The 15500-nt window shown below is 46.0% G+C and overlaps 1 protein-coding gene across 1 annotated transcript in view; it reads right to left on the reverse strand.

The window, feature by feature from the left end:
• Positions 1-15500, reverse strand: part of LOC138267129 (putative ATP-dependent RNA helicase TDRD12) — a 924858-nt gene that overhangs the window by 624621 nt on the left and 284737 nt on the right. Inside the window, exon 7 of the mRNA XM_069215983.1 lies at positions 3016-3101. Coding sequence (XP_069072084.1) covers positions 3016-3101 — 86 coding nt within the window. The remainder of the gene's footprint in view (positions 1-3015; positions 3102-15500) is intronic.

The following is a 15500-nucleotide window of genomic DNA, read 5'->3' on the forward strand; positions in this document are numbered from 1 at the left end:
ACTCTAGTGCCATCTTTTAAGCACAATGTTGGTAAAACTTTAACACACCCGAGCAGCGCAGCCTGCTCCAGGGGACCCTTGGTGCATTCCCCAATATACTTTAGTCTTAAGTCCCATCGCTGGTCCTACGAGTAGAAATTATGTATGGCCTACAGGTTTTCAGGATGGGTGGAGGCTTTCCTGTGCATCACAGCCGATGCAATCACAGTGGATAAGAGACTGATCAAGGACTCTGACCTAAGGTTTGGACTGCGCCCTCAAGTTCAGGATACAAATGTTGTGCCATCAATAGTCCATGGATCACGTAAAGTTCCATGCAGTCACCATCATTTCCGCTGTACCTACCAACCTTCATCCATAGGGCATGTTGAGTTAATGGAACTTCAAGAAAATATAGAAATGATGTCCTGAAACTGGCCTTAAATGGCTCAATGTGCAACCTGTAGCATTGACTTCAATGAGAGCGATCCCTAATAAAACAAAATTGAGGCCACAAAATATTAATAGTAAGGCCTCTCATTCTAGCCTCCGGCTTTAATAAACACAGCTAATAGATAATAGGAAACTGATTTATTGCAAAAACTGATCTGCTGTCCCAACAGCTACCATTCTCAAGCTCAAGACTTTCAAATGATAAATACTGGTTAGAACCGACTGGGTCAGGAATCTGGATTTTCAGCAGAAACCGAGGTATACTAAAATTTGACACTAGATGGTAGCACAAATCTACCTTCAGCTTCTTTGTTATTGCCCATGCTGTTTTTTTAAGCCAGTGCAGGGCACAAAATGCATTCAAAAGTTAAAAAAAAAATTTAAAATGAAAGTCAACATCAATTTACGCCAAATATAGCTATCAAGTGGAAACATTCTATATTTTAAAGTTAGTTGAATATATTGTGCATTTCAATAAGTTTGCAACTTCATTGCAGAAGCAGGAACATACTATACACATACTTTAAAAAGTATGATATTTAGCTATCTCGATAAAAGAAATTAGGGGTGGACAGTACTTGCACAGTTTCACTCTGTGGAATTCCACGGAGTTACATACAAAGTCTGCAAGATTCCACAAAGTTCTGCAAGTGGGCGAAAATCAGAACTTCCCACTGCCCATGCTAATTTTCAACATCAGGACCTTGTTCTGCAATGAGAAATAAGCGCGAACAGCGCCCGCAGCACTGCTGCTTGAGTTGGTTTTGCTGCTGCTCAAGTAGATTTTCTACTCAAGCGCCAACTTTCCCATTGAGCACAGTCCTGACTGCCCACGACCGCCCGTGTTTTCAGAAACTCTCACTTGGGGTCCTAGCACCCGAAAATTGTACTAGGGAATGCCAAAACTTACCTCTGGTGAGTCACGAGTGAGAAAAAAAAAAACCTCAGCCACGCGGTAGAGTGCAGAATTTGGCTGGAACTCCACGTTACATGCACGATTATCTCCCAAAACTCCGTCTGTGAAGTGGAATTTATCGCCCACCCCCAAAAGAAACACAGTACAAACTTCAGCTCTTCAAACAAATATTGGAAAAGTCTCAAACATGTAAAGACGTAGTACTATGTCTAGTTAACGTTTTTTGCCAGCAGTTCAACAAAAGTCCTTATTTTCTCCTCTTCATGCCAGAAGTCCAAAACTCATATGAAGTTGTGAGTGATTTGTTTAATCTCATGCCATCATATAGCCTACAGATGATTGTTATGCAACATCAATGATGTATTTATACTGCTGCAGTCTTTTATGGTTTTATGTGCTATACCAAATAAAGAATGATCATGATGATTCAGCCATACAAAATACAGATGATTCAGCTGACATGTTTTGCCCAACACTGGAATTTAAGGCAGATCATGTACTGACAATAACAGATTAAAAAGGGGGGGGAGAAGAACACAATTACTATGCCAGTACAATAGTATTCATATATATTGTATTCTATTAATGCGTCCCTTAACCATTGTATGAGTACTCCGTGTTGTTAAAAAAAATAAGGACTTTTGCTTGACTGCTGGCAAAAAACATGTTAACTGGCCATACTACAATATGGCTTTACATGTATGAGTGTGCTCCAATGTTTATGTTCGATAGATGAATGCAGTAGTTGCCATATACAGTATGGTACCTTGCTTAGTGACATGACAATGGATGTCTATATTGTATGAGCACCAATATTTGATTAAATTAGACAATATTTCATGGGTGAGGATGTGCAACATCATTACCACATTTGCCTAGTTTTCTTTTAGTATGACAAAACAAATTAAACTACCTGAACACTGCTGACTTCTACGCCATGATACAGCCTAAAATATTTATTTATTTATTTAATATCAATTGAACACACTTTATACAGAGAAACAGAAAAGCTCTACTACAGAGCCAAATTAATCACACAGAACTGAAAGTTAATGTTACCAACTTTAAGTAACTGTTTGATCACAGAATGATTAGTGCTACTCTTCAGTTTCTATGTAAATATATTTTCAGCCACTGCATTATGCTGGTGTATAACATGGGTTTTATTTGATAGGCACTCATGACCATATTTAGATGCATACTTGTACATCACTGACATACGAGGATGAATGTTATGGACACCACTGTCCAATTAAAAGTTGTTTCGGTTATTGCCGTTAGCAGAGACTGCCACTGCCCAACAGCATTAAAGTGGTTGGTTTTATGGCACTATGGACTGCCCAATAGGTTCTCTAGGACTGGTTGTGCCTTGCAGTTCAGCTGTGACCAAACAGATATGTGCTTTTGGGCATATTAGAAATGCAAAAAGCTTACTTTCACCTTCCATTAAATATGGGAAGTAGTGAAAAGACTAACAGTCCACCCAACTAGAAAACTATTATTTTCTGGCTGGCCCTCTCCTCTGAGTCACTTAAACAAATTGAGCTTCTATTCTGGAAATGATTGTGGGTCTTTAAAAGAAACGTTCCTTAATTACAATGGAAAAAAGGGCCGTTTAACAATATAAGTTGTACTCTTAAGTTAATATAATAATTTTATAAACTCACCGTTACATCCGGTGTTGTTACATAGAGATAGACGCTGTGTTTATTTTCCTCCATTGAGCATAACTTCACCTCTGTGTGTTTAGACACTGAAAAAATATTTAGAGACACATATATGCAAACAAATATAACAAATTTGAGCAACAATTAGAAATAATGTTGAAAAATAAAACACAATTTATTCGTATTTAAAGGTGTTACAGAACTACGTCATAAGTTGTTTAAAAATATGCTTGTTAACTATTGGCACTTAAACTTAATACTACGAGGAAACCAAAAGGCTTGCTTTTTTGCTGAAGCCCTTCTTGAATTTTTATTCACATATAGGTTAACAGAATTTCAAGTACCGTGCTCGATTTGCCATTTTATGGTAGTTTCTTGATGTTACAAAATATTGCTTTCAGTGAAGCACAATGCAGCCTAATATTACCAGGGAGGCAATTATAAGGATGCTCAAAGAGGCTTGCTGTACTTACATTTTTGTTTGTTACATATGGTCATTTTAAACTTCAAATTCAACATAGTGTTTTAGCAGTGAACTCTAAGTTCAGAAATGCTGCTCTCCTCTTTGGCCTTCCACATGTTTATCCTTGAACAATTTTTAATTATTTTTTTTAACTCTGTTTTTATCGATTTTAAGAAACATAACCATCAAAAACGTTACAGTGCAGTGCGTATCCATTCAAAGGATAATAGAATCTTTATTTTATGTACCTGTTAATCAGATTCCCATAGGACGAGGCAGACACAGTCATGAATAAGAATCTGTAATACCCACTGCAATAGAAATTACACTGCACCCGTCCACCCAAGAAAGATCTACCTGAGACCAAATCTTACATGTCGTAAGAATCATGTAGACACAACCTCACCACTGTTGGTCGTCACTCCTTTAACCCCTTTGCAGCCAGGGCTTTTCCCCTCTTGTGCCGAGCCTTTTTTTTGGCTATTTGGGGCAGTTCGCGCATAGGCCCTCATAACTTTTTCTCCACATAAGCTACCCATGCCAAATTTACGTCCTTTTTTCCAACATCCTAGGGATTCTAGAGGTACCCAGACTTTGTGTGTTTCCATGAAGGAGACCAAGAAATTAGTCAAAATACAACAAAAACTTTGTTTTAAAAAAATTAAAAAAATGGGAAAAAGGGCTGCAGAAGAAGGCTTGTGTTTTTCCCCTGAAAATGGAATCAACAAAGGGTTTGCGGTGGTAAAATCACCATCTTCCCAGCTTTCAGGAACAGGCAGACTTGAATTAGAAAACACAATTTTGACATTTTACTGGGACATACCCCATTTTTACTTTTTTTGTGCTTTCAGCCTCCTTCCAGTTAGTGACAAATGGGTGAGAAACCAATGCTGGATCTCAGAAAGCTAAACCTTTCTGAAATGTAGAAAAAATTCTGAATTCAGCAAGGGGTCATTTGTGTAGATCCTACAAGTGTTTCCTACTGAAAATAACAGCTGAAATAAAAGAATATTGAAATTGAGGTGAAAAAACCCAGCAATTTTTCTCCACATTTTACTCTAACTTTTTCCTGCGATGTCAGATTTTTTAAAGCAATGTACCGTTACGTAAGCGGGACTCTTCTGGTTGCGGGGATATATAGAGCTTTGTAGGTTCATCAAGAACCCTACGTACCCAGAACCAACAAATGAGCTGCACCTTGCAATGGGTTTTCATTCTATACTGGGTATACAGCAATTCATTTGCTGAAATATAAAAAAGTGAAAAATAGTTATCAAGAAAACCTTTATATTTCCAAAATGGCCACAAGATAAGGTGTTGAGAAGCAGTGGTTATTTGCACATCTCTGAATTCCGGGGTGCCCATACTAGCATGTGAATTACAGGGCATTTCTCAAATAGACCTCTTTTTTACACAATCTCTTACATTTGGAAGGAAAAAGTGTAGAGAAAGACAAGGGGCAATAACACTTGTTTTGCTATTCTGTGTCCCCCCAAGTCTCCCGATAAAAATGGTATCTCACTTGTGTGGGTAGGCCTAGCGCCCGCAAAAGGAAATGCCCTAAAACACAATGTGGACACACCACATTTTCCTAAAGAAAACAGAGGTGTTTTTTGCAGAGTGCCTACCTGTGGATTTTGGCCTCTAGTTCAGCCGGCACCTAGGGAAACCTAGCAAACCTGTACAGTTTTTTAAAACTAGACACCTAGGGGAATCCAAGATGGGGTGACTTGTGGGGCTCGGACCAGGTTCTGTTACCCAGAATCCTTTGCAAACCTCAAAATTGTGCCAAAAAAACACTGTTTCCCTCTCATTTCGGTGACAGAAAGTTCTGGAATCAGAGAGGAGCCACAAATTTCCTCCCACCCAGCATTCCCCCCAAGTCTCCTGGTAAAAATGGTACCTCACTTTTGAGGGTAGCCCTACTGCCTGCGAAAGGGAATACCCCAAAACACTATCTGGACACATCAAAATTATCAAATACAAAACTACCAGCTTTTGCTGGGGGGTAGGGGGCACCTGCGTGTTTGGTCCTGGGCTCAGCAGCCACCTTGGGAAACCTACCAAACCCAGACATTTCTGAAAACTAGACACCCGAGGGAGTCCAGTGAGGTGTGACTTGCGTGGATCCCCAATGTTTTCAAATTTCATAACCACCCAAAGTTCCCCTCAGTCTCCTGGTAAAAATGATACATCATCTGTGTAGGTGGGTCAAGTGCTTGTGACAGGGAAGAGCCAAAACATGTTGAAATTGAGGGGAAACCAAAGCTGGTCCAAAAGGGTAGTTTGAGAAAAAAAAAAAAAATTTTTAGGCTAAGTGCAGCAGAATTTTTATCGGTATAGATGAGACAATGCTGGGTGGTAGGAATTTTGTGGATTCCTGCAAATTCTGGAAGGTTCCATCGCAAAAATGTGGGGAAAATGTGTGATTTCCAGCAAAGTTGGAGGTTTGCAGGGCATTGTGGGTAAGAAAATGGTGCGGGTGCATGTGAAACACACCACCCTGGAATCACCCAGATGTTTAGTTTTCAGATGTGTCTAGGTCTTGTGGATTTTTCTACATGGCAGCATCCCAAAGTCAAAAAAGTGCAGGCCTCACCACTCCAAGTGGGACAATTTTAAGAGTTAGCCAAACTCTCATGGCCCAAATGTAATACCAAAACCCCAAATAATCAAATGTCTTCTTGCTTGCTGTTGGGTAAGATGTTTTAGACTGTGGGGGAGAGCTGAAAGACTGTTACCCCCTTCAGTTGGGGTGGGGGCATAACCAGGCCCATACTGGTTAACCAGGCCCATACTGGTTGGTAGCCACCACCCCACTTTTTTTGTTTGTTTTTTAATTCCCTGGCATCTAGTAGACTTTCTGCCCTGCTGGGGTGTAAATCAGCGGTAATTGCCTCATCTGCCCACTGGTGGGCAAGAACAGCTTTGGCCCCATTTATTTGGGGTTGGGGTATGGCCATACCCCACACCCTCTTATTTTGTAAAAAAAAAAAAAAAAAAAAAAAAAGAAAAATTCCCTGGTGGGCAGATGTGCCTTCCAAAAATAGGCCAATCTGCCCCCAAGGGGGGCAGATATGGCCAGCAGGAATATGCCCCCATGGGGAGCGACCCTTACCCAAGGGGCTGCCCCCCCAAAGAAAGAACACACCTACACACACCAATCCTCGGTGCCTAAGTGTTTTCTGCCCCCCCTCTTCCCCCCGGGGCAGCTCGGCCTAATAGAAATACGCTGATCTGCCCCCAACGGGAGCAGAAATGGGCAAAAATAGCCCCCCCCCCCTTTCTCCGGGTCGCTCCCCACCACTAAATAACAAAACAAAAACGATCTCTGGTGCCTAGAGGTTTATTTGCGCCTAACGGGTCACTCCCCTTGCGTGAAATGGCCGCAAAAAAAAAATACAAAAAATAAACTGTGCCTAGTGGTTTCTCTCCCCCCCCCAAAAAAAATCGGCTTATCTGCCCCCAAGGGGGACAGAAATGGTCTAAATACAATTTGCCCCCCAGGGGAGCGACCCTTGCCTAAGGGGGCATGCCCCACCTCTAAAAAACACAAAAACAAAAAAAAAAGATCCCTGGCGCCTATAGGTTTCTGCCCCGCCTGAGGGCAGATCAGCCTAAGAAGAATAGGCCGATCTGCCCTGGGGGGCAGAAATGGCCTAAAATAATCCCCCCCCCCCTCCCCGCAGGGAGCGACGCTTGCCTAAGGGGTCGCTCCCCTTGCGTGAAAGTGGTGCAAAAAAAAGAAATCCCCAGTATCTAGTGGTATCTGCCCCCTTTGGGGGCAGATTGGCCTAACAAAAATCGGCCAATCTGCTCCAAGGGGGGGCAGAAATGGTCCAAATACAATTTGCCCCCTGGGGTATGACCCTTGCCTAAGGGGTCGCTCCCAAACTCTAAAAAAACAAAAAGTAAAAAATAAAATGATCCCTGGTGTCTAGTGGTTTCTGCACTCCCTGAGGGCAGATCTGCCTAATAACAATAGGCGGGGGGGGCATAAAAGGCCTTGATTGCTTTACGATCCGGCTTCTGAAATACTCAAGACTTCAAAGGGAAGGAAATTCCCTTCCTTCCCTTTCAAGCCTCTCAGGACCCCATCACATGATCGGAAGAGAAGTGCAAAGCATTTCTCTTCCGATTGCGCTGGAAGATGGGGAAGTGGCCTCTGATGAAGCCCACAGAGGGAGCGCCGAGGACGTAATGGTTACGTCCTCAGCACAGGAGCACTGTGCCGGTGGACGTAACCAGTACGTCCCTGGCACAGAAGGGGTTAAATAAGACAAAGAGCATTCCATCAGTCATCCTCATCCGTGCTCCCCTCTGTACTTAACTCCTCCCCACCGGAGAACAGATCCAGTAATGTCCCGCGTGCATTCACATCCGTAAGTGCCCTCTCCCCCTTCCGCGACATGTGCAAATGTTGTTCTTCGGCATAACCCCATTCCACAAAGTCTCGAATCCAGCAAGAGTCTGAAGGGCACTAGGAGCTCTTCCAACCAATGGCCAATCTGCGTTTGGCCAACACTAAGGCCAGTTGTGTGAGTTTGTATGGGATATTCCTACCCTGTGGCCTCCTCACCACTCCTAGAAGGCATGTCACAGGCAATACATCTAGCCCTTGTCCCGTTACCTCCTCCACCCTACCTACTGCCAGAATTGGTGCACCATCTGACAGGACCAGACCAAAGAAGAAAAGAAGCATCCAACAGGCCACACATAGGACAACTCCCCCCCCTTGTTGGGTCAATCTTATTGAGCCCAGCAGGTGTGATGTACGTTCTGTGCACAAAGTTAAAATGTAATAGTTTGAACCTGTGACTGCAGGACACCGCACACACTAGCAATAATGCCACTGCCCAGTCCGCATCCTCCAGAGATTCTCCAAAATCACGCTCCCATGCCCGGCGCGCAACACTCGTAGGACCCGGTTAATCCTCCCGAAGGGCCTTATAAAGTACTCAGATGGGTCTCATCGCCCCAATTCAATAGTCCAATCAACACAGACGATGCCTTAGGGGCCAGCGGAAACCCACATCAGATCTCCTTAGCTACACTCCATTTTGGCATATTGCAAGAACTGACCTGGGCCCAGTCCAAACGTATCCCTAGCATCCGGGAATGAGATAACCTCTCCATTGGGGTATAAGTCTCCGACCACTTCATATCTTCCCCATCTCCAGCCTTCCATTGACATTAGGGTATCTATATCCCTGAAGGGGGCTAAATCCCAGATCTTTAACTCTCTAGCAAACTGGGCACATTTGAGAACCTTCTTGACTACCTGCTCCCATATCCAGGCAGTAGTTCTAATCAGATATGGTACATCTGCTTCAGACTGGCCACCCGACATCTGTAGAGTCACTAGCGTCTTCCCACCCAACAATCCTACAAACAATTTCTTCTCCCAGTTGTCCGAGTCATTCATCCACTTTGCAACATGCTGTAGGTGCGCTGCATAGTAGTAATATCTAATGTTAGGGATTGCCAATCCTACCTCCTCCAATTTCCTCTGCATTGTCGACAATGCCACCCTACTATGCAGCCCAGCCCACAGCAACGAAATCAGAAAGCTGTCCAGTCGATTAAAAAGTTGAGCAGGCAGCGGAACAGTGAGTTCTGAACCAGATAAAGACACCTTGGCAAAAATACCATCTTGGCTACAGCCGCTCTCCCCATGACAGAGAGGTAGTCTTCCAGAATAGTACTGAACGCTCAAGTCTGGACACTACTCCTTCCACACTGTGTTTTTCATGGGCTGTCACAGTTTGAGTTACCCAAATACCCAGATATCTAAAGCTTTCAAGCTCCCATCAGAGCCCAACCCTGAGTAGCCCCTCCTGGGGGGCACCACAGAGAGAACCCAACGGGTACAGGAGTGACTTCTTCCTATTCACTCAAAGACTGGACACAGTTCCAAAAGCCTCCAACAGCTGCAACAGTGCAAACGACAAGTAGCTCCCCCCCTAAGCCTTGAAACCCTAACAGGTGATTAGTGCGCTCTATAAATCCTTGATTAATTGACTGATTGAAGCACCGAAACACCGGGTTCACAAAAATACACCAGCGTATCATCTGCATATAGAGAGACACTATGTGTGGCCTGCCCCACTCGTATACCCCAGGGCTCCAGCTCCTCCCAGATCCAAATAGCAACGTGGCTCCACAGCTCATGCAAAAAGAAGCAGAGAAAGGGACTGCCCTGCCTCATTCCCCTGTCAATCTCCCAGGCTTCTGAGCGCTCTCCCCCCACACTCAAACACGCACAACGGGGGCAGCATATAGCAGCTGCACCCACGCACAAAATTGTGGGCCAAACCCCAGACCCTGCAGCATAGCTAGCAGATAGCCCCATTCCATCATGTCAAAGGCCTTCTCCAGGTCCAATGATACCAGAGTTAGCTCATCTTTCCCACCCAGAGTCTCATGCAGCACATGTGCCAAGCGAAGTAAATTATAGGTTGTGCTACGACCCAGAATGAAACTACATTGATCTTCATGCACCAAGCTCCGAATCACTCCTCGAAGCCTGGTGGCCAATATTTTGCAAAGAATCTTCACATCACTATTCAACATAGTAAGCAGGCTGTAGGAGGAGGGATCACCAGGATCCCCCCAGGTTTAAGCATCAAACAAACAATGCACTGGTGCATGGTTTCGGGCAGGATGCCACGCTGTTGCGTCTCTTTGAACACCGCCAACAATTTCTCCCACAGAAGTAGGGGGAATGACTGATATAGCTCAATCGGGAACCAGTCACCCCGGCGTCTTAGATTTTCATCGTCTCCACCGCCTCGCTCACCTCCTCTACTGTTATTGCTTTCTCTAGAGCCTCCCTACATTCCAGCTCCAAGTGCGGCAGCCGCATGAGCTGTAGAAATCCTGCCAACTCCTCTGGGATTACCGCACCAGCCTGTGATACTCTCTGCAGATACTCCACCAATACCCTAAGTAAATCCTTGCACTTGGTAACCATCTAATCTTAGGGATTCCTAATATCCAATTCCGGGGGGGGGGGGATTCTCCACTTCTCTTTTTAGGATCCACGCCGATAATTAGCCTGATTATTCCTCCTTACCTATGCAAGTGCTGTCTATATGCTCAAAGTGTTACCTTGCTTAATGTGTCCCAATAGTTATTCACCATTTTGTACAGCCAAAGCTGTTCCCTCTCAGCCTCATGTGTAAGTGGTGTCTGACACTGCAACTCCGCCAACTTGTCCCCTCACTCAGTAAGTTCTTGCTCCATTTGTTTACGCACCCCACATGCGGTACCAATGCACACCCCCTCACAACTGCCTTCAATGCTTCCCATTCCGTACCTCTAGAGTCCGTAGTGGACCAATTTAGGTCCAAATAGTCCTTGATAACCACTGCAACCTTATCACGACACTCAGTGTCTTCCAGAAAGCCCACAGGCATCCTCCAACTACGTGTTAGCTCAGTATTATCAGATCCCCACCGCAGCTGCATCATCACAGGTGCATGATCAGATAGATACCTGTCCAGATGACAAACATCCATAATCTGTGAGGAGTCCAGGCAACCCAAGAGAAACCAATGAAGCCTATTATGTGTGTTGTGTGTCTTAGAGGGACATGTATACTCCCTGCCATTTGGATAGCATACCCTCTGCTACCTTGACCTTCTCAAAGACCTTCCTGGGATCCACCCGAAGGAGACTGAACTCCACTGCCACAGTCACTATTTTTCCATCGAGGGTCACCCTAGAGCCCTGCATAGCTGCAAGAAGCTACGCCAGCGAAGGCTCACCAGTGGTCACAGGTGCACCCAGAGAATCCTCAGGCCCCACAGATTGTGTCTGGCACTGCGGCAGCGGCACCGGTGTGGTGTACTGTTCAATGGTATTCCCCTGCAATGCCGCCGACTGTTGGTGCCGTCCCATACCTCAGCCGGCAAGGGACCACACAGCATCTGCACAAGTAACCCAGACGGGGAGCAGAAGCAACTGACAAACGCAGCACCACTCAAAGTAGCAGGAGTAGTCGCTAGGCTGTGCACCGCGCCAGCCACATGTTATCATAGATAGGCAGCCCTGGGGTCAGTGCGTGCGTTCTACCCCTGGAGTCCCAAGCAGCATGTCCCATGCAGCTGTACCAGGCAGGCCCACACCTGGGATACAAGCCCTTCACTGGCCAGCCAAGTCACCACTTTTCAGAGTCCGAAGCCCAACTATGCCGGCAGCACCACAGATTGTCCAGGAGCTACAAGCTCCTCCTTCACTGCCCCCACTCAGCAGATCCAAAGTTTGTTGCCAGGCCCCCTCTCCTCACCATGCACCAGAACTGACAGGTAGGTCCAGTCACGGCCCTCTGCAGGTGCTGGACTCCACAGGCCTACTCCAACGCCAGGCCGCAGCACCTCAGCAGCCAGATCCGCCCACCCTGTGGCACCGCAATCCCATCAGGCAAGCCCATCTGGGATTCCTCCACTGGGGGGAGGGGCAATCACCCCCACCATGCCGGTTCAAGAGCGGCACGCCTGATGGGGCTGCCGCACGCACACCTCCTTCTCCCGTGGCCCAGCAACTTCCGGCCAATTTGTTCGGCACACAAACCGCAGATCAAAGCCCCTAACCAGCCACCAAAGAGCATCCGCAAGGTCCTGACACCTTTCCCAGTCGTGGGGAGGAAATCTACAATCACAGGCACCCCAGGATAAATCTAGGATTAGGCTGGGGAGCGGAAACTCACTCGGAGCGCGTCCCGCCCGCAATCTTGCATGGCCACGCCCCCTCCATGAACAATTGTTAGGTTGTTTTTTTTTTGGGGTGGGTCTGCTACTGTTGAGCTCTAAAACCAGGAAACACTGCAAGTAAGTTTTATTCAGCTATGTAATTGTTTCCCACCATGCCACTCTCAAGAATGCACGTGGGACATGACATACAACACTGCCAACATAACCATCACTTTAGATGTGTACAGGACATAGAGAGCATAGATTTCAACAAAGCAGCACACATGGGCATAGTGCGCACAGTGCTCTGTGGTTCACTGGCCTATAGGGTACTAAGTATGGTTGTTAGTAATCGGGTGTACTTTCTACATTGGATCATTCCTTACTCGCACTAAATAAAAGGGACATTGGGAAGATCATGGAGGTAAATAAAGTGCCACCGGCTAAAGAGTTTTCAGGAGGCTGCTTCCCAGGTGTAGAAAGGTAACACAAAAGGGTGCTCTGTGCTTTCATTTCATGACTAGCTTTTAGTTTCGAGTCTTGTTCTGTTAACTCACACAACTAACTACAACTTGACAGCACTGTGGGCCAAGGTCGAATGGGTAGAACCAATGTCAAGCATACTATTCACGTGGCAAAAAAATCAACATGTGAAGCAGTACTGCCGGTCAATGTAATCACTAGCAGGCAGTCTTCATGCAGGCACTCCCACAAGCACACATTCACTCAGCAGCAATATGCGGAGCTATGGATATCACACAGGTCTGTATGCAGCATACTTACACCCACCCATTCATGCAACACCTTAATGCGGTGCAACTTGTATCTGGCAGGACAACTGGTAGCACAATGGAGAGCCCCCGCCCCGAACCCTCCTCCACCATCTGTCTCACCCTGACTACCCCACACCCACAAATAGAAAGATTCCACCCTCCCCAAACTCTCTGACAGTCACACTTAGATATGGTCCCATGGAATAAGGTGGGAAGTAAGTAGCAGGACTGATTAGGAGGCAGCTGACAAACAAAAGGAGGTTGGCCACCACTCAGGACTTAACCCACAGGATCCGTAGCAGAAGTGGCAGAGGGAACTAGTTTGTTCAATTAAAGGATTCCATAACATGCCTTTCAGCGACAACCAGTTCTGCGAAGCACCAGGGGAGGAACAAAGGGGTCACATGTTTCCGATTGCTCTTGAAAGTGTTCCTCCAGCCCAGTCAATTACTCTCGACACCCAGGCCCGGTCAATACTACTGGGCACATGCTGTTGTTGGGGCCGAGTAAGCAGAGGGCAGGTAGTTCGCCTCTCAGAAGGGCCCAAAAGGAATAATAGATGAAGATGGGAATGTAGAGTAGGAAGCTGGCCCGGTGTGTGGTGGACACCTATGGTGTTGGCCCCTTATAACATGTCCAGACAACCCCTATAAGTGAATGTAGGCAGTGCCTAGGAAGCCAGGGTTCTCTAGAGGTAGCTGTAGATGAGCAGCCAAGACATGAAAAGCTTATGCAATACCCCAATAGCCACACAGCAACTTATCACACATGAAAGGAACCACACAGTGCTACAAAAATAAAGGAACCTTAATACAGTAACATCACACTAGATTACTTATGGTCAGTCCCCCTAACTTGAGGTAAGTATACTATATATATATACACACACACACACACACATACATACATACACATATATATATACACATACATACACATACATATATATATATATACACATACATATATATATATACACATACATACATATATATACACATACATACATACTCATAGATACACACACACACACACACACACACAATAGCAATCGGGAATTAGCATATAAAAACAAGCATTGGCAAGAAACGTAGAAAGTAGTGATGGCCCCAGGGGAGGGCCAAACCATATACTAAAATGGTGGAATGTGAAGTGAGTTCCCCCACCCAAAAGAATTGAGTAGTTGGAGGAGAGCTGAAAGAATTAAGGACCCAAGAGGTGAGTACCTGAGTGACCCCCAGGGACTAGGAGAGCAGAGGTAAATACCTGGTCTTCCCCTAGGACTAACAAGTAGAGTTAGAAAATGGATTGTGCAAGAACAGGACCAGACCAGAGGAAACCAAAGATGGATTCTGGAAGTTGAGGACCTGCAAAAGAAGGGGACAGAGTCCATTCCATGATGGTGTCCAGTCGGGGCAGGAGTCACTATTCACCCTTCTGTGGATAAGGTTCCAGGTCGATGGGGAAAGAAGACCAGCTGTGGAGCCCAGGGACAGCAGAGTAGTCCTTGGAGCGGTGCAGATAGTGTTCCACGTTGGTCGTCGGGTCAAGGATGGTCAGTGGTTTAGGAGATCCACCCACAACCCTTGGCAAATGCAAGAAAAAGCAAAAGAAGAGTTGCAAGGCTGAAGAGGACCAGCAAGGTCCAGGGGACATGATCCTTGGAGGGGAGTCCGGGCTAACCTTCAGCAGTTGGGAGAGCCAGCAAAGCACCTGCCCCCCCAAGGAAACCCACTGGCAGCAGGCACAGTAAGTTGCAGCAAGGCAAAATCAGCACACCTAGAGAGGAGTCCCACATCACTGGAGCAGCAGAGAGGAAACTGTCCTTGGCAGGATAAAGTGCTGGAGGCTGTGGTTACTCAGAGCCTGAAGATCCCCATGGAGCAGGAGTCAACAAGCCTTGGTTGCTCAAGAGTCGCAGTGCACAGGGTTACTGACCTGCATGGAGAGTCAAGGGCTCACAGTCTCCCAAGTTGAACAGCTGGCAGAGAGGACCAAGGGGACCACTCCAGACCACCACCTGTGATGCAGGATCCACACGGTTCCAGAGGAGAGCAGATTCATGCAGCCGGTCGTCATTACTGTAGGTGTCTGCAGAAGCAGGGGAGTGACTTCCTTCACTCCAAGAGAGATTCCTTCTGGTTTCCTAGTGCAACTGAAGTCCTGCCGACCCCAGAGGATGCACAGCCGGAGAAATGTTGCAGTTGCTGGAAGGAGCCGGAGAAACAAAGTTGCAAGGGGAGGTAATCTCAGGAGTTGTAGTCTTGTCTGATCCAGACGTTTCCAGTTGGGGTTCCAGTGGCCATGAGCAGAAGTAAACCATGTATGTAAGTCCTTGTGGAATCTTGCACGTTGATTCTGGGGACCCACCTGCAAGGGAGTCCTGAAATAGCCCTAAAAAGGTGGTTTGGTCACCTTGCATGGTGACCACTTATCAGGAGAGGTCTCTAATGTCACCTGCCTGACCTGGCCACTGAGATGCTCCAAGGGCCCAAAGCACATCTTGGTTTCAAGACAGCAGAATTGAGTGGTCACCTGAAGGAGTACTGGGCACCT

The sequence above is a fragment of the Pleurodeles waltl genome, chromosome 12 (genome assembly GCF_031143425.1).
Source record: "Pleurodeles waltl isolate 20211129_DDA chromosome 12, aPleWal1.hap1.20221129, whole genome shotgun sequence".
In the NCBI taxonomy this organism is placed as follows: Eukaryota; Metazoa; Chordata; class Amphibia; order Caudata; family Salamandridae; genus Pleurodeles; species Pleurodeles waltl.